This window comes from Cydia fagiglandana, chromosome 26, assembly GCF_963556715.1.
Source record: "Cydia fagiglandana chromosome 26, ilCydFagi1.1, whole genome shotgun sequence".
Lineage (NCBI taxonomy): Eukaryota > Metazoa > Arthropoda > Insecta > Lepidoptera > Tortricidae > Cydia > Cydia fagiglandana.
The window spans coordinates 8,917,517-8,937,140 of record NC_085957.1 but is presented as its reverse complement, the minus strand read 5'-3'; the positions used below and the strand labels follow the sequence as shown (position 1 = coordinate 8,937,140).

At 40.5% G+C, this 19,624-nt stretch overlaps 1 protein-coding gene across 1 annotated transcript; it reads right to left on the bottom strand.

Annotated features, from left to right (window-relative positions):
* Window positions 1-1,544: 1,544 nt before the first annotated feature.
* On the bottom strand, window positions 1,545-19,520 carry LOC134677643 (uncharacterized). The gene is made up of 14 exons (XM_063536102.1): window positions 19,267-19,520; window positions 17,928-18,029; window positions 17,348-17,472; window positions 16,716-16,852; window positions 15,964-16,091; window positions 15,082-15,188; window positions 14,084-14,197; window positions 9,298-9,434; window positions 8,879-8,984; window positions 8,024-8,209; window positions 7,756-7,811; window positions 5,095-5,359; window positions 4,199-4,316; window positions 1,545-4,001 (listed from the first exon to the last, which is right to left on the bottom strand). The coding sequence occupies exons 1-14, from the start codon at window positions 19,417-19,419 to the stop codon at window positions 2,958-2,960; spliced, it is 2,778 nt and encodes a 925-aa protein (XP_063392172.1). The 5' UTR covers window positions 19,420-19,520; the 3' UTR covers window positions 1,545-2,957.
* Window positions 19,521-19,624: the final 104 nt, after the last annotated feature.

The following is a 19,624-nucleotide window of genomic DNA, read 5'->3' as shown; positions in this document are numbered from 1 at the left end:
AAATTAAAAAGGATTAACTAGAACGGATCTGTCTTAATTTGCATAGGTAATTTTCAAAGAGCCTAGGTAAAGCCCCCTCCAGACTATGCGCGTGAATCGCGGGCGAAGCCGCGAACGCGAGTGTGGAGTCGATTTTCGCAGACAGCGCATAGTCTGGAGGGGGCTTAAGGTTTCGCCTAAAGCCTCCTCCACACTCGTGCGCGAAGCCGCGAACGTGAGTGTGGCGTCGATTTTCGCAGACAGCGAAATCGACTCCACACTCGCGTTCGCGGCTTCGCCCGCGATTCACGCGCATAGTCTGGAGGGGGCTTATGACGTATAAATAACAGTTGCACTGCGTGTGCTACCTATATACTTACTTTATTCGTTGAGTGTGCTATCAAAATTGTTGCAAAACTATCTTAAGGCCTCTCCAGACGGGGACAATTTTTCGCCAATCTAATTAAATTGTCCGATCAAATCACCCCGTGCGAACTCATTTGTTCGGCGGGACGGGACGTACGTGACAGAAATTTGTCATATTATTATGCAAAATATTTTAATTAACTAAACTGACTGCTATCTCATTCTACCGCATGGCTGCGTCCCTTGGACTGGCCTGCGTTGGCCCAATATGTACAGGGGCCTTTACATAGGTATAGATAGACTGAAGCCTTGATTTGGCTTGTTCAAATGGAAGATTACAACTATAATAACAAGCCTTATCGTGAAAATTTAAATTTCTTTTATCTGCCTTTCTATCGCTCGAATATGCCGTTGCCGTGAATGAGCTACCGAGAGAATTACTGGTAAGTAAAAGGAACAAAAGGTGTAAATATAAAATAAGTAGTAGTTTTTTCTTACTTGTAGCAACACTAAGGACTAGATCTGTCAAGCCAGTTCAGTCAGTAGAAAAACGCGCCAAATTTAAAAAATGTAGGCGCGAAGGGTCGTCTTGTTACCTTTTTTACTGGCAAAGTTGTTTGATGGGCTATACTATTCAAAACAACTAGCAAAAATAATTGTTTATGAGGCTCGTCATGTGTGTGGGGTGTAGATAATAAATAAAATCTTGTTATTCTTTGAAAAAGTTTAATTCTATTCTTTGTTCTCTATTTTCTACCGTACAAAATATAAAAAATACTATGGACTTATCATGAAAAATCAAAAACGCTTCGAAGGGTGGTATCCTGTCCAATTTCTTTATCCAATGTCAGTGTGTCTCATTCGTTCATTTAAGCAAAATGTGAGACAAAATACACATTGGACGGATGGTATAGCACTCAAAACTAAGTTTTATAATATTTTGAATTGACGGATGAAAGTTATAATTTAGATTTTTAGAAGTTTTAACCTCTAAAAGATTGGCTACGTAGTAAACTTAACTCAATTTGATATATAATAATAACATAAGCACAATTATGTCAAAATTATCTTGCATAAAAAGGCACCTCCTAAAGTTATCACCAACAGTTAATAGGTATATGAAAAAACATAAGCTTGGCACTTAATATTCTATAATTTCTACATGATAGGGTCAGAACAGAATTACAGATAAGAACAGATTAAAAAATCATAATAAATTTATATCCATATTAAATTAGATGGAACACATTAACAACTCTATATAAATATCTTATAATTAGGCATACAATCTAAATAAATTTAAAATTAAATATTAAGAAACACTGTAATACTACTTATTTTAGTTATTTTTCAAAACTAACTTAGCTTAACATAGTTTTGGACGTTTTTAAAGACATCATGAAGAAATGGGCTATCCGAAAATCACGATCCAAATTACAGATGTAGTGCATAATTGTTTTCCATCGTGTTTTCTCGGAAACGTTCGTATTTGTCATGCTACTTCAGTCAACCTCAGTACTTTTTGTGCCGAGACTGACTGAAATAGCAAGACATGTTCGTACGTGTGAAAAAACTATGGAAAATAATTATGCACTACATCTGCAGATATAATATATAGAACTAGTTTATTCAAATATCAATTAAAAAAACTACACATTATTGTTTGTATACTTTAAATTGTATAACTGTATAATATATAAAGGCACATAGGTGTTTTTAGGATTTTGTTTTCCGTCAGTCTATTCAAGTCTCACCATTTAATTATCTCGACACTCTCAAGGAAATCGACATTTATGGGATACTTTCCGTTGGCCTAGAATTATGTAATTTGGCAAATAATATCGTCTTATACTACAAGTACAGGGAAAAATATGAAAATTACAAGTTCGTAAAGCAGTTTTTGTACGAAACCCTCGGTGGGCGAGTTTGACTCGCACCTGTCTCTTACCCCCTCAGATTATCAGCGCCTATGGTTTTAAACTCATATCTAGTCAGGCTAGGTACACTAATTTTATACGGAGAGTAAAGGCTATCTGGAACCAAAGGAATTCAAAGTTCACACATTGAGCTCCATAATTCGACACATTATGACGGTCAACGGTCAAGAAAGCTCTTGGGTAGACTAAAGGGAGCTCTCGAGGGGGCGAATACACATAAGATCCCGATGGATGAAAGTGTGTGGAAGGGCGCCGTAATATAAGATTGATGATGTTGCTCCTGGTCGTCTTCGCGACGGCAGTTTCAGGGGCCCATCTAGTCAGCGGTAACCGCCTGCCTTGATAACGTGTAAAACATTGTTATGGCAGGTGTCCGACCTCTCTACAATAGCCCAGTCTCATTGTCCACCCAAACTTCAATCTATAGACCAGTATACTGTTCACTTTTTCTACAATGGTCCCAATGCCTGCTGCGACCGGTTCATGGGTGTCTATTGTTGCGCCTGTGAACGGGTTCCAGCAGGCGTTCTACATGACATTAAAGCTCTCCAAGGGGCCTCTCCGTGTTGGATCTATATCCCCACGCAAGCCTATCAAACGACCGGGATGTACAGGCCCGTGAAATCCAAGGAGATTGTTACTCCCAACTTAGTGCAAACTTGGCGTGGTCGGAGTCTATTTCGCTTTAAAGAAACTCTGTATAGAAGTCTGAACTAGCTTGTCCGACGGTGACTTCTCTATCTTCGTATATTTCCTCTTCATTGGAGTAACATCTGTCTCCGGCTTGGCAATATTACTGCTCAGTAATGGCGAATATTTCAACACATACTGCTTATAACTCTTTACCTTCTGTAATTTCTTGGATTTTTTCGCTTTACACTTATTTCCATCCTTTAGTCTTATTTTAATGCTTACATGCTTATCTCTTATTATTTTCTTAGGTTCTTTCATTTTCTTCATCTTTTTCATTCTCTTCTGTCCTTTTTCCGGATCTATTACCTTTATTTTGAGTTTAATTTTCTTATGTTTCACACCATCCTTCCGTTTACCGTCTTTCTTTCTTTTCTTACGTACTTCTTCTGTCATTTCTAATTTTCTCTTCTTACATTTTTTGCCAGTCGAATCAACTTTCTTTCTCTCTTCTGTAGAATGCTTAACACATTTGTCCCTATCTACCTCATTCAGGTACTGGTCTTTAAAACTCTCAACGTCCATATCTACATCATTTTTCAAAGGCTCTTTGTCCAACGGACTGAATTTAAACGAAAACATCTTATTCTTAACAGGACTCTTCAAATCTAAGTTTTTCACAAACTCCTTTTCTTTGCCGCTTCCTATTTGCACTACGTCTATGTTAACTATCTCATCTTTCTTCGATATTTCAATGGAGTCTTGTTTAATGTCCACCATTTTGAGTTTTTTCGGTGTGTCGATGATTGGCAAGCTGTCATCACTGTCGGCTATAAATTCTGAAGGCAATCGGAAGGTGCTAGATGACGATTCGTCATCGCTTTTATCGTCGTTTCCATTGTTATGATTTATATTGTTTTCTTTATCACTTGAGTTTTCATCAAGTATATCTGATTTATCTTCTATGTTTTCTCTATCATTTTCATGTTGATTTCCACCGCCTTCATCAGCTTTCTTGGACTTTTCTTCTGTATTTTGTTGAACCTCTTCATTCGTCTTAAGAGTTGGCTCCATAAATTCCTTTACTGCCTGTTGAGAAAAAAATAGTGCATCAATACTAAAATTATAAATGACAAACTTACTATAAGTGATGGTATGATATACAAGCCTGCATGAGGTTACCCTGGAGCTTGGTCAATTCGTGTAAAAATGTGATATCATTTTTATTTATTTACTGACGGAGATGCCTTGCCAAACTATAGTAATATCCTAATATCAACACTTACTTGGTTCATGTCGGCAGTGATGTCACAGGATTTCTTGGGTGAGTGCCACTCCCGGACCGGGTCTTTGCTCTTCTGGTTTTCCTTGAAGACATTCTTGAATAGGTCGTCTAAGATCTCACTGGAAAATAAAAAAGGTTTTTTTTTATTAGCCTATAAGCATGAATCTAGTATAACTGGATCAGGCATGAGGGGTGGAGGAAATTACCGAACGGGATAGTCTTATGCATCTTTTAGTAGGAGTAGCAGCGAAAGAGCTATTATTGTTTGTCCTTGTCGCAGTCTCACAGACAGAAAGTCTTACCGTACAGAAAGAAAACTTCCCACAAAACCGAAGTTTGACAGCGATTCAGGGTCTACACAGGGTTTCTAACTTATGGCACTATCCCTTACGGCTAATTAGGATTGTCAAAATTCAAGTCATTATCTTACCTGTGGTCGTTCACGGAAAGGGACGTCAAGTTGTGCCGAATAACGATATCCCTTTCTAACTTAGGGCACTATCCCTTACGGCTCATTGGAGTTGTCAAAATTGAAGTAATTATACCTGTGGTATAATTATTAACTCACATTATAGACGGGTCTAACGCGAATTATATTCAATTACCTTGATTTACCGACGTTTCGACACAGGTTTCACTGGTCGTCACTGGTGTCAGCCGCGACCACGACCAGTGAAACCTGTGTCGAAACGTCGGTAAATCAAGGTAATTGAATATAATTCGCGTTAGACCCGTCTATAATGTGAGTTAATATGTATTCAAAACGCGGAAGTTTAAAATATGTGGTGTAATTACTCAAGTTGTGCCAATAATAATTGCTCTGAGCAATGCTAAGCCGAAAGGAGCCGAGTTTACCCGAAGGGAGGAGTGTCTCCCCACTGCCCTAACGGTACTCACTTGACAATCTTCTTCTTCGCACTGAGCGGCCTCGGCTTGCTGAACCGCAGCCGAATCGTCTCCAGCACATCCCCGGGCACCACGTCCCCCCCACCCTTCTCCAGGTACGTCTGCTCCAGCAGCTTCATGGGGGAGAGGAGTCTGGACTCCAGCTCCTTGAGGGTAGGGGTGAGGAGTCTAGACTCTGGCTCCTTGGGGGTAGGGGCGAGGAGCTTGGGCCGGCGGGGGGTCTTCAGGTTCAGGTCCACACGGTCGGTGGGTCGTGCTGGAAAATTAAATTGGTGTTTTTGGAATGCAATCTACGGTGGTAACATTATAAGTCAGTAATGCCAAAAAGAATAGATAGTATAGAGGGGTCCTGTCATAGTAAATGTTGTAGTCACTGTAAATTTACTGCCATCTATCGACACACGACTATAACTCAAAATAAACACGTATAAAATTATCAAAAAAAAATTCAAATTTTTTCACTGATATCTACGTGTTAAAATTGTTAAATATGAAACGGTGTCGTCACGCCATCTAGCCGAGAATAGGCTAAAGGCGTGTGCGCCATCTATCTGAGAATTACTTTTTTTTCTTAGACTTTATTCATCTTATACAGGCACGTTTTTTTCTTAGACTTTATTCATCTTATACGAAGTTACATATGTCTTTGTTTATGCTCTAGTTTCCTAGGATAGCGGTGCCGTCATATAGCGGCCGTCTCCATACAAATACTGCGACATCCATATTTAGCCGAATTATTTAGTATGGAGACGGCCGCTATATGGCGGCACCGCTATCCTAGGAAAACCGATCTTTAGTCTAGTCAAAAAGAATAGATAGTATAGAGGGGTCCTGTCATACTAAATGTAGCAGTCACTGTAAATTTACTGCTATCTCTCGACACACGACTATAACTCAAAATAAACACATATAAAATTATCAAAAAAATACGTCACGCCATCTAGCTGTGCATAGGCCAAAAGTGTGTGCGCCATCTATGCGAGAATGACTTTTTCTTGATTTCCGGGGCACGTTTTTTTCTTAGACTTTATTTATCTTATACGAAGTTACATATGTCTTTGCTCTAGTCAAATAGTATGTTTTTACAGTACAGTCAGCAGCAAAAGTTGCTAAGCGGGCCAGGTGTTCAAAATGATCTTGATGCGACTTTATTGTTAAGAGCCCTTCAACGTGCACACTAGCGCCACTGCTAAATAATCGTGATTATTAAAATTTAACGACAGGTATTTAAAAATGGGGGCCGCTACGGACTGTATTGTGTATTTAAGTACCTTTTGAATATATCAAACTAGTTTTTATGTTGCTGGATTCGTCGATCTAGGAACTCAAAACAAAAACGGCCGTGTTTACTTTGGACGCATAGATTGACAAATCCAGCAACATAAAAACTAGTTTGATGTATTCAAAAGGTACTTAAATACACAATACAGTCCGTAGCGGCCTCCTTTTTAGGGTTCCGTACCCAAAGGGTAAAACGGGACCCTCTATTACTAAGACTTCGCTGTCCGTCCGTCCGTCTGTCACCAGGCTGTATTTCACGAACCGTGATAGCTAGACAGTTGAAATTTTCACAGATGATGTATTTCTGTTGCCGCTATAACAACAAAATAGTAAAAACAGAATAAAATAAAGATTTAAATGGGGCTCCCATACAACAAACGTGATTTTTGACCAAAGTTAAGCAACGTCGGGAGTGGTCAGTACTTGGATGGGTGACCGTTTTTTTTTGTTTTTTTTTTGTTTTTTTGCATTATGGTAAGGAACCCTTCGTGCGCGAGTCCGACTCGCACTTGCCCGGTTTTTTTTAAATATCATTCGTGAAATTTAAATAATCACGATTATTTAGCAGTGGCGCTAGTGTGCACGTTGAAGGGCTCTTAAGAGAATATAAGACGGTCCTCCCTTCGGTCGTGTTTTAATTTATCGCCACTCTACGAATTTTCTATTTTTCGCATTTGTATCGTAATGTTAAATGTACTATTGATAAATTTACAAATTGACAGGTCAAATATGAAGGTTAGGGTTATAAGGGAACTTATCGTCGGGTGACAAGCAAAAGTCACTAACTAACACCACTGAAATTAGGGGTCATCCATTAATTACGTCACACGAATTTTTGGGTTTTTTGGCCCCTCCCTTGTCACACTTGGTCACATTTGGCAAACCCCTTCCCCTCCCTAGTGTGACGTCACATTTTTTCTACGAAATCGCCAAATCGAATTAAGTAAGTACCTAAGTATTATTAATATTTTATCAAAATATTTTTGACGATATAAATATTTGTAATTTTATAACCCAAAACTGCTTAGGAAAGAAAATTAAAAGAAAAACGATTATCGTTTTAAAAACTTGTTATTTAAATGTACAGTGAATAAAATAAAATAAATAAATTTTCGGTTACTGATGAAGTTAAAGTGACGTCACAAAGTTTGTGTCTCCCCCCTCCCCCATGTCACAATATGTCACATTTTCTTGAATCCCTCCCTCCCCCTAAACGTATGATGTAATTAATGGATGACCCCTTATTGGACAATAAACCGTGTTACAAGTGTAATAAAGTGCATTGTTACTTAAATTTTTTGACAGTTCTTAATGACTTTTGCTTGTCACCCGACGTTATATAATTTAAAAATTATTTGAAAAACAACTTACATTCAGTCTTGATTTGAGTTTCGTGACTCGGCAAATTTTGTGATGAACTTGAAGCACTGAAAATGAAAGAAATGAGTCGCTTAACTTCAAACTCGGGTAAATCCATCTGTCAGATTATGCGATTTTGGTATTAAGAAAACGTAATAGGGTAGATATTTGCTGAGAGGGTCCAATGGATTTACCCGAGTTTGAAGTTAAGCAACACAAATATGAGTTAAAAATTTGAATAACTCAACAATTTTTTTTTAATTCTATAAACAAGAGACACTTTCCACATAGAATTTCGGCAGTTGGTTGGTTGGTTGGTGGTGGTGGTGGTGGTGGTGGTGATTGGTTGGTTGGTGGTGGTTGGTTGGTTGGTAGTGGTTGGTTGGTTGGTGGTGGTTGGTTGGCTGGTTGGTTGGTGGTGGTTGGTTGGTTGGTGGTTGTTGGTTGGTGGTGGTTGGTTGGTTGGCTGGTAGGTTGGTGGTTGGTTGGTTGGTTGGTTGGTTGAATGGTGGTGGTTGGTGTTTATGAATCATCATTATCATTGAACGCAGGCGAAGTACTATATCCTTCAGCCTTCTTCGCTATACTCTGTATCTTTTGGTATTTAAATAAGTTGTAAACAAAATCTACCTTCAAGTGGCTCCTTAAGCCAGTTGAGGGTAGACAAAAAACAATACACAATCAAATAATGTAGGTTAAAGTCGTTCGTCGTTCAGTGACTAGTCCAGGCGGACTGCTCGAGAATTTATAAACCGTTTGTTTACTTTTATTTAAATACCTAAAGATATATATTATAGTTTGAGTATATAGTTCGTAGGTTTCTAATAGAGCCAGAGCTAATCCTATTGTCTATTGCTAAGTAAAACCGCTCGTGCCACGTGCCACAACCACCTGCGTACTTCGGTTACTGAGTGCCGGCGAGTCGAACACTACAGAACTAGTCTGAAATGTGTCATCGAGATGCGTAACAAAGGCGCGTTATCGGAGAGCGCACCTACACTGGTTTTTTGAGCGTTGACTAGCCCGCGCTCAATTGGCAGATATAATAAGTATGACTCTTTTTTGCAGGTAAGTAGCACGTGCGGTTTTACTTAACATTAGACAATAGGATTAGTTACAAAGCTACGAACTATACCTGTGTGTCTGTAGCCGGCCCTTGGTGCGGCGCAGGGACATGCGGCTCGGCATGACGGGCCCGCTGCGCGCGCGCTGCGCCGTCTGCGCCTGCTCCGCCAGCATCACTGAAAACCGAAAACTAGTCGATCAATAAACCGTCAGCTTATTTCACAGTTATTAAAATAAATTATTTTACACAATGCAAGAAATAAAGAACCGGAAGATTAATAGTGAAACATAGACAAAATCGCTGTGATAGACTGCCGAGTTAATGTACATAGGAATCGCTGACGGATTTAGATTATAGTTTAATATAATTATATTCTAGCAAACTAATTTTGTAGATAGAAAATATAAATTTTCTAAGGGAATTCAACCCTTCGCGCCTAATTTTTTTTTACTTTGCCATGCCGTTGGCCAACTGTAAATAAGTATTACCTTCCGTGAGCTTGGCCTCCAGCCGCTCGATCCCTTGCGCGGCGGGCGCGCAGGCGCCGCACACGGCGCGCGCGGCGGCGCAGCCCGCGTGCTGCCCGCAGCTGCCGCACAGCAGGCACAGCTTGATGTCCCAAGTGCTGGAAACATCAACATCTATAGTTCGTTTCATTTAGCATTAAAAAAAAAGGTAAACAATCTTGATGTGTCTTTTAATTGTAAACACATTTTAAAAATAAGTTACGGCAAATATGTATCAATTATGAATCTAATACGATCATTTATATTCTTCCGCTTTCATAAGTAATAGTTACTGCTTTTAAAAAGCGGTTTTCAATTAAAAGACATGTCAAGATCGCTTACCTTCTTTCGAGTTCTTTCTAATGCTAAAAAAGACAAACTATAGTTACTTCCTCCGACCTACCTCCGTACAGGCTCGGACGGTCTAAATGTCACAATCGCTGTAAAAGTATGACGGTACCACGGGTAGACTTTGTCTTGAAATATCCCCAAAATCACCAAAAAGTACTAAGAAAATTCTTTAAACTTTGATTCTTGAAACATGTATAAACAAAAAATTGGTACATATACACAATTTTTGTTCCAATAACATTCATTATTTAATCCAATAATAACAACTTTTAATTTATTTAATAAACTTAAAACCTTTCAAACTAAAATCTTGTATTATTTTTATCAATTCCATATCTACATTTAACTAGATATTATTACGACGATTAACGTGTGTCATCATACCTATTAAAACCTGTTCCTTTTTTAAAAATGATAGAATTTTAACTGACTACGACTTCTAATATGAAAAAAAAAAAACTGGACAAATCGAGGGTTCTGTATTTTTTTGTATTTGTAGTTACAGCATCAATAGAAATACCTACATCATCTGTGAAAATCTATCACGCTTCATGAGATACAACCTGGTGACAAACAGACAGACGGACAAACGAACAGTAGGGTCTTAGTACTAGTAGTAGTAGTAAAATACTTTATTGTACAAAAAGAAACATAAAACATGAAAGAACACACATCATTAGTACAAAGGCGAACTTATCCCTTTCAGGGATCTCTTCCAATTAACCCTTGAGCAGTTGAGGGAAAATTGGAGAACGGTAGACATAAAGTCTTAGTAATAGGGTCCCGTTTTTCTAAAAAATATAGGGAAAAAGGGACCTGTAAACCGGAGATACGCAGACGTATCGGCATGACTAAGACAGCAATGACCCAACTCGGCAGAATATATCTCGTCCGCACACTTGTCTTCTTCATATTTCTGTATGGGGCCGAAACCTGGACGCTGAAAGCCACTGATAGGCAGAGGATCGATGCTTTCGAAGTGTGGTGCTGGCGCCGTATGTTAAGGAGTCCTTGGACAGCCCACCGCACAAACGCCTCGGTCCTCAAAGAACTCAGAATGGAGAACACCCAACGTCTGTTCTCTATATGTCTACACCGTGTTGTTACCTACTTTGGCCACATATCGCACGAAGAGGGGCCAACAATTTAGAAAAAACCGGGCAAGTGCGAGTCGGACTCGCGCACGAAGGGTTCCGTACCATAATGCAAAAAAAAAACAAAAAAAAGCAAAAAAAAAAAAACGGTCACCCATCCAAGTACTGACCACTCCCGACGTTGCTTAACTTTGGTCAAAAATCACGTTTGTTGTATGGGAGCCCCATTTAAATATTTATTTTATTCTGTTTTTAGTATTTGTTGTTATAGCGGCAACAGAAATACATCATCTGTGAAAATTTCAACTGTCTAGCTATCACGGTTCGTGAGATACAGCCTGGTGACAGACGGACGGACGGACGGACGGACAGCGAAGTCTTAGTAATAGGGTCCCGTTTTACCCTTTGGGTACGGAACCCTAAAAACTAGTGGTGACGGGAAAGGTCGAGGGTAAAAGACCTAGAGGACGAAGTCCAAAGAGATGGTCGGACCAGATCTCCGAACAGCTGGAGCTACCTGTCACCACCGTCCTCCATCAAGCGACAGACCGAAACAGTTGGAGGTAATTTATAAAGCGCAAGTGGAGTCACGATCCTCAGCAATGGGGGAGCGGTTAAGAAGAAAAAAACCGGGTAAGAGCGAGTCGGACTCGCGCACGAAGGGTTCCGTACCATAATGCAAAAAAAAAACAAAAAAAAGCAAAAAAAAAAACGGTCACCCATCCAAGTACTGACCTCTCCCGACGTTGCTTAACTTTGGTCAAAAATCACGTTTGTTGTATGGGAGCCCCATTTAAATATTTATTTTATTCTGTTTTTAGTATTTGTTGTTATAGCGGCAACAGAAATACATCATCTGTGAAAATTTCAACTGTCTAGCTATCACGGTTCGTGAGATACAGCCTGGTGACAGACGGACGGACGGACGGACGGACAGCGAAGTCTTAGTAATAGGGTCCCGTTTTACCCTTTGGGTACGGAACCCTAAAAACTAGTGGTGACGGGAAAGGTCGAGGGTAAAAGACCTAGAGGACGAAGTCCAAAGAGATGGTCGGACCAGATCTCCGAACAGCTGGAGCTACCTGTCACCACCGTCCTCCATCAAGCGACAGACCGAAACAGTTGGAGGTAATTTATAAAGCGCAAGTGGAGTCACGATCCTCAGCAATGGGGGAGCGGTTAAGAAGAAAAAAACCGGGTAAGAGCGAGTCGGACTCGCGCACGAAGGGTTCCGTACCATAATGCAAAAAAAAAAACAAAAAAAAGCAAAAAAAAAAACGGTCACCCATCCAAGTACTGACCTCTCCCGACGTTGCTTAACTTTGGTCAAAAATCACGTTTGTTGTATGGGAGCCCCATTTAAATATTTATTTTATTCTGTTTTTAGTATTTGTTGTTATAGCGGCAACAGAAATACATCATCTGTGAAAATTTCAACTGTCTAGCTATCACGGTTCGTGAGATACAGCCTGGTGACAGACGGACGGACGGACGGACGGACAGCGAAGTCTTAGTAATAGGGTCCCGTTTTACCCTTTGGGTACGGAACCCTAAAAACTAGTGGTGACGGTAAAGGTCGAGGGTAAAAGACCTAGAGGACGAAGTCCAAAGAGATGGTCGGACCAGATCTCCGAACAGCTGGAGCTACCTGTCACCACCGTCCTCCATCAAGCGACAGACCGAAACAGTTGGAGGTAATTTATAAAGCGCAAGTGGAGTCACGATCCTCAGCAATGGGGGAGCGGTTAAGAAGAAAAAAACCGGGTAAGAGCGAGTCGGACTCGCGCACGAAGGGTTCCGTACCATAATGCAAAAAAAAAAACAAAAAAAAGCAAAAAAAAAACGGTCACCCATCCAAGTACTGACCACTCCCGACGTTGCTTAACTTTGGTCAAAAATCACGTTTGTTGTATGGGAGCCCCATTTAAATATTTATTTTATTCTGTTTTTAGTATTTGTTGTTATAGCGGCAACAGAAATACATCATCTGTGAAAATTTCAACTGTCTAGCTATCACGGTTCGTGAGATACAGCCTGGTGACAGACGGACGGACGGACGGACGGACAGCGAAGTCTTAGTAATAGGGTCCCGTTTTACCCTTTGGGTACGGAACCCTAAAAACTAGTGGTGACGGGAAAGGTCGAGGGTAAAAGACCTAGAGGACGAAGTCCAAAGAGATGGTCGGACCAGATCTCCGAACAGCTGGAGCTACCTGTCACCACCGTCCTCCATCAAGCGACAGACCGAAACAGTTGGAGGTAATTTATAAAGCGCAAGTGGAGTCACGATCCTCAGCAATGGGGGAGCGGTTAAGAAGAAAAAAACCGGGTAAGAGCGAGTCGGACTCGCGCACGAAGGGTTCCGTACCATAATGCAAAAAAAAAACAAAAAAAAGCAAAAAAAAAAAACGGTCACCCATCCAAGTACTGACCACTCCCGACGTTGCTTAACTTTGGTCAAAAATCACGTTTGTTGTATGGGAGCCCCATTTAAATATTTATTTTATTCTGTTTTTAGTATTTGTTGTTATAGCGGCAACAGAAATACATCATCTGTGAAAATTTCAACTGTCTAGCTATCACGGTTCGTGAGATACAGCCTGGTGACAGACGGACGGACGGACGGACGGACAGCGAAGTCTTAGTAATAGGGTCCCGTTTTACCCTTTGGGTACGGAACCCTAAAAACTAGTGGTGACGGGAAAGGTCGAGGGTAAAAGACCTAGAGGACGAAGTCCAAAGAGATGGTCGGACCAGATCTCCGAACAGCTGGAGCTACCTGTCACCACCGTCCTCCATCAAGCGACAGACCGAAACAGTTGGAGGTAATTTATAAAGCGCAAGTGGAGTCACGATCCTCAGCAATGGGGGAGCGGTTAAGAAGAAAAAAACCGGGTAAGAGCGAGTCGGACTCGCGCACGAAGGGTTCCGTACCATAATGCAAGAAAAAACAAAAAAAAGCAAAAAAAAAAAACGGTCACCCATCCAAGTACTGACCACTCCCGACGATGCTTAACTTTGGTCAAAAATCACGTTTGTTGTATGGGAGCCCCATTTAAATCTTTATTTTATTCTGTTTTTAGTATTTGTTGTTATAGCGGCAACAGAAATACATCTGTGAAAATTTCAATTGTCTAGCTATCACGGTTCGTGAGATACAGCCTGGTGACAGACGGACGGACGGACGGAAGGACGGAAGGACGGACGGACGGACGGACGGACGGACAGCGAAGTCTTAGTAATAGGGTCCCGTTTTACCCTTTGGGTACGGATCCCTAAAAATGGGGATTATAATTTGTTCGAGTTTAGTTTTGTTCCCTTACCCGAGCTCGTCGTGGCTCCGCCCGAAGGGGCAGCGGCACTCCGGGGCGGCGCACGACGCCTCCCGACTGTATATCTCCGCGAATGCGTTCTGCTCCAACTCCCAAGCTGCATCGCTGCAGTAAATAAATATTATAGGACATTTTTACACAAATTGACTAAGCCCCACGGTAAGCCCCCCCCCCCCACATCTGGCGTCTTTCGAGCGTCGGCGTCGGTCCAGCGCTATGGAAAATTACGTCGCTGCGCAGTTGCGTCGACGCTGCGTCGACGTTGCGTCGACGTCGGCCATAGAATTGTAGACGCCGACGCTCGAAAGACGCCAGATGTGGGGGGGCCCTAAGCTCAAGAAGGCTTGTGTTGTGGGTACTCGGACAACAATATATAGGATATATAAATACTTAAATACATAGAAAACAACCATGACTCAGGTACAAGTATCTGTATCATCATACAAATAAATGCCCTTACCAGGATTCGAACCCGGGACCATCGGCTTCATAGGCAGGGTCACTACCCACTAGGCCAGACCGGTTTCGGTTAAAATTATTCTCTCTGTCAACTACACAATAAGCGTTTAACCTGTGTCTCTCAAATACTATAACTTTTTTTAAATACCACATCGGGGGCAAACTAGCATACGGCCCGCCTGACGGTAAGCAGTCACCGTAGCCTATGAACGCCTACAACTTCAAAGATGTTACATGCACATTGCCGACCTTTTAACAACCTGTACACTCCTTTTTTGAAAAACCCCATACTGTAGACCCTCGGGAAAACCTCGGGAGGGAGTTCATTCCACAGCCGGAGCGTCCGCGGGAGGAAATTCCTCTTAAATCGCACAGTACGCTATCGTATGATCTAGGGTGTGAGGATGAACACCCTGCCGACGGCGAGCGGTGCGGTGATAGAAAGCGGCCGTTGGCTATAAGTATAACTTTAACAAGTTTAAAAAGCCCCCTACGCTGTATAGTTATTTATCAAATATTCCAAGCCTTACCGGTCTGGCAGATAGTAGCCTTGCTCGCACACAGCATCGTAGAAGTTGTCCTTGTCGTTGCACAGTGGGCACTTCAAGTAGTGCATGCCCGCGCTTAGAGCCATCCGCTGAAATCATAAATGATCGTATTACATTCATATTTGTTATAAACAGGCTGGCCAAATAAGAGCTATACACTTTATTTTTGAAATTTTATTCTATAAAACATAAAAAATATTAAGTATTCCTTGTCAAGTATAATATGTAGGGTCAGCAATTACACATGGAAAATAATGTCAGACAAATGTTCACCTCTAGCAGCATGGCAGATGCGAACCCTTTTCATCACTTTTTCACACATTTCTGGCGTTATTTCAGCGATAGTGTTTCGAATATTTTGTTTTAATTGCTGAAGGTTCGTTGGCCTATTAGCATAGACACGTCCCTTTAGATAGCCCCACAGAAAAAAGTCAGGAGCTGTTAAATCAGGCGATCTTGGGGGCCAGTCAATGTCACCGGTTCACGAAATTAATCGACCGGGAAACGTTATTTTTAATGTTTCTAATGTGGCTCGTGGCGCGTGATCGTGTCCCCGTCTTGTAAACGCTCCATAACAAATTTGCCGAATCTACACAAAGTAATTTTCATGCAACAACTGTCATATTTGCCGCCAAAACAAAATGGCGGCAAAAAAAGTTGTATACCTCCAAGTTGGCCACCCTGTATTTGCCGTGACTTATTTTTTAAACGTGTTTTTCAATAAAAAGACACATCAAAATTGTTCACCTTATTTTCCATGCTAAAAAAAATTAACTATAACAAGAAGAGGAAGAAGGGGAAGTATAAGGGGAAGAAGAAGATAAGAAGAAGAAGGGGAAGAAGAGGAGGAAGAAGTAGACAGACCTGGAGACAGGTGCGGTGCAGCCAGGCGTCGCGGCCGCAGCACGGCGGCCAGAAGGTCTGCGTGCCCGGGTACGCCGGCACCGGCTCGTAGCAGATCACGCACACCAGCGCCGGGTCCTCTGGACTCTCTGAATATCGGACAAAAATAGGTATATCAATCTTTATGATTTACAATAAAACAACAACAGCTAGCACGGGTTACACAAAACTTTAACAAATTATACACCTAAACCGTCCTCAAGGCACTCTATTGATAAGTGAAAACCGCATGAAAATCCGTTCAGCAGTTTCTGAGCTTATCGCGAACATACATACACACAAACAGACAGACGCGGCGGGGGACTTTGTTTTATAAGGTGTAGTGATAACGATCTAATCTAAACAAACAATACTCACTAAACACCACTTGCACCATCCCACTAACCCGGGGTTCACCGGTTAAACCTGGAGTTACCATGATTACCAATATGAATTGCCACTGGGTTGACGGTTTAACTGGATAACCCCGGGTTAGTCGGATGGTGCAAGTGGCGCATACACAATTTTATACCCTCTTGGGGTTCAATGTCCTAATACTAGTACAAATTACCTCCAACGAAATAATAGTTTCTTTTATTTCGTTTCGTTCGATTTTAAAAACAAATTCAACTCTATTTTCTAATACCGTTGATTCAAATTCGATTGCCAATTTTCCTTGTACGGTGGGCCGCTAGAGGTTATTCTAAGTCTTTGTTCAAAAAATGTTAACATACCGGCCTGTTGGTTTCCTTGCCCACTGGCGGGTATCTTGCCCGCTTTCTTCAGTTTCTCGATCTTCATCCGCTCCTTGGCCTTCGCCATCACGGCGTCTGATATCTTCTGCTTCGGAGCGTGGACTTCGCAGAACGATCTGCAATTTTAATGCGGTTGGCAACTGTCAAAGGTTTGCATAGATGGCGCCATCATAGCTTGCCCCTTTTTCTATGATATTTGGCCTAGGGGCTGTCCATAAATTACGTACTGCTTATTATGCTAAATTACCCATAATGGGGCAGACGGACTAATAAGTTTTTGGCAAAAATTACATTTTTGGTACAAGCTTTTATCACTGACTGTACTTTTCTTTCCACAGGCAACTAATACTCATCGAGACAATTCTAAAAACCCCAACCCCAAACATAATTAGGTTTCGTTGTTTTATCACAGAGTTCCTATGGCCACCTCCGGTCTCCATCATCAGATCAGCTCGATGACACCATAATATTGCATTGTCACCCGACTCACGTAGATATGCTAAATTTCAGCTCAATCGGAAACCGGGAAGTGGATCAAATTTAACTTGCAAGATTTGATTACAGACAACGGTCAGGTGAAACTAAATAAAAGCTTGTAAAAAGAGACATACTTATAATTGCCGTAGAAGAGCGAGACAGCATTCTTCTGGCGGCCGCACGGCAGGTGGAACTGCTTGCGGCACGCCGCCGCCGAGCACCCCAGGCTGGCGCCGCCGCGCCCGCAGTACGAACATTTCTGCAAGATAAATATCAACTAACTTGTCGCAATTTTATAACAATTTTTTTTCAAATTTTCATATCTACCAACTTTTTTTTTAGGGTTCCCTATTACATTTATATTAAACTTTTTAAACCTGATTTTTTTGAAAGGTTCACCAATCTATTGTAAACTAACATTAATCTATCTTATTATTATTGTTTTCGACACTTCGACCCATAGGGATCTTTTGTGCAATTGCCCCCTAGAAAAGATAACCCTAATCTAACTAAAACTACTTAACCCAATGAGTACAAAATGTATTTTTTTAAGTTTTCAAAAATAAACCAAATACTTTTTTACATCTCTTGAGCCCCAGGTACAGTTGTTTTGTTAAAATAAATTAAAATTGGAAACTTTTGTCAATAAACAAAAGTTCAGAATAGATTGTGGAGGGGTTAGGAGGCTCAGGAGGCTATCATATAGTACAATACATGTTTCTTGCTCCGCTCCACCTCAGCCAGTATGTCCTTGTACAGGAAACCAAACAGGCCTTCCGAGTCCCGACCCTTCTGCACCAGGCAGCAGGATAACAGCTGAAACATGAAAGTGAGAATTAAGGCCAGAGCACACCCACTATGTGTGCGTGACGTGAACTTGTGCTAAAATGTTGGAGCCTCACACTCACACACGTCATGCAAGCGGTGTGCCACCTCTCATAAGAATTTGTATACTACAATCACACTAGTATGTCTTACACACACGCATCCGGCGTTTACAGGCCTTTAACAAATGTAAAATAGACAATGTATTAAGTCTGTGCATGATAAGGGTTCTGAACTATATTTAAGTCATATTTTTGCATTTATTTCTGAACGTTTTGTTCTGTTTTATATGGCACAGGGATTGCAACCCTGTTAACCGAAAAACTGGATATCCAATACTTTTAAAATTATTCATTAAGAATTGCAATAAGTTCAAATTTGTGCAGGAATGTAGGTTTTTAATCAAATATTGTCAAGTGGACGAAAATTAGAGCCGGACGAAAACTAGCACAATGACCTATATCAATCCAATGAACTAGAAGTTTCTAATTTGAAACTAATTTAATTTGTCTCCTACCCTTTTTTTATCTCTAGAATGACAACAAAAGATAAATATTAGCTCTAAATAATATTAAAAAACAGACTAGATTTCTCTCTGTTTCAGAGAGCTTGAATTGGAGCTAATGCAACAAATTTCACAATTGTGTAGTTAATGCAAAAACAAGATAATAATAACTATAAATACTTATGTAAACAAAAAATTTTAAAAACTAATAAATTACAACACAAGATAAGCTCATAATATAAATCGTATCAGAAATGACATACTATGTCTGTTTCCTAAGAGGTAGGCAGCGATTACAATTGAAGGGATGTTTACAAAAACAACATAACTGCTTAGAGCAGTTGACACTGTTTTAAGAACATTGTTAATCATTTCAGGTGTAGTCAGTTATGTTGTTTTTGTAAACATCTCTTCAATTCCTTTGATGCTTTGATGGATAGTATTGAGTTGATTGTTATGTAGTTGATTCATTATGATTTAATAATCGCTTAGTGTGTTTTTTAAATTTCCAACAGATACAATTTCCAGCTTGATTACTTATTATAGAAGAGATATCCTCTGCAATAACTAACCATTTGTAGTTTTTAAGTATCGTGCATGTTTTGGGAAAATATATCAACGCTACTGAAGAATATGTTTCCAGAAAAGCACACTAAAGAGTGAAGTCTTCTAAAAAGGGATGGGCTTCATAATTTACATGATGGTGACAAAACTGCAACTTACCACACAGAAGTAATGACATTGTATATCACCATAAGAGTATAATTTGCCGAAAATCACTTCATCGTCCACATCCTGATTGCAGAAAATACAAGGCTGCCTGTTTTCAGTAACAAGCTTCGCTACTTCCCGTTTTTTCAGGAATTTAGCAGCCATTTTGGAAGCCGTAAATCGTAGCTTGAATATATTTTAATATCAATTGTATTTAATCACTTTAATTCACTCATTTCAGTAACTTTCTTCCATTACAGTATAAGAAAAAGGCTTTCACTTATTGCAGTTGTCGACCATCTTCAACTCAAATTATCAAGATGTCAAATCAAAACATGGCCACATTTGGCGGGAGAATTTTTTTATGCAG

Excerpts from the sequence above, each read along its gene's own strand:
- LOC134677643 (XM_063536102.1), bottom strand. The coding sequence starts at position 19,419 with ATGGCTGCTAAATTCCTGAAAAAACGGGAAGTAGCGAAGCTTGTTACT. Across the intron at positions 15,189-15,963 it reads TGCACCGCACCTGTCTCCAG|CGGATGGCTCTAAGCGCGGG; the intron begins GTCTGTCTACTT and ends TTATGATTTCAG. Across the intron at positions 7,812-8,023 it reads GCCGAAATTCTATGTGGAAA|TGCTTCAAGTTCATCACAAA; the intron begins GTGTCTCTTGTT and ends TTTCATTTTCAG.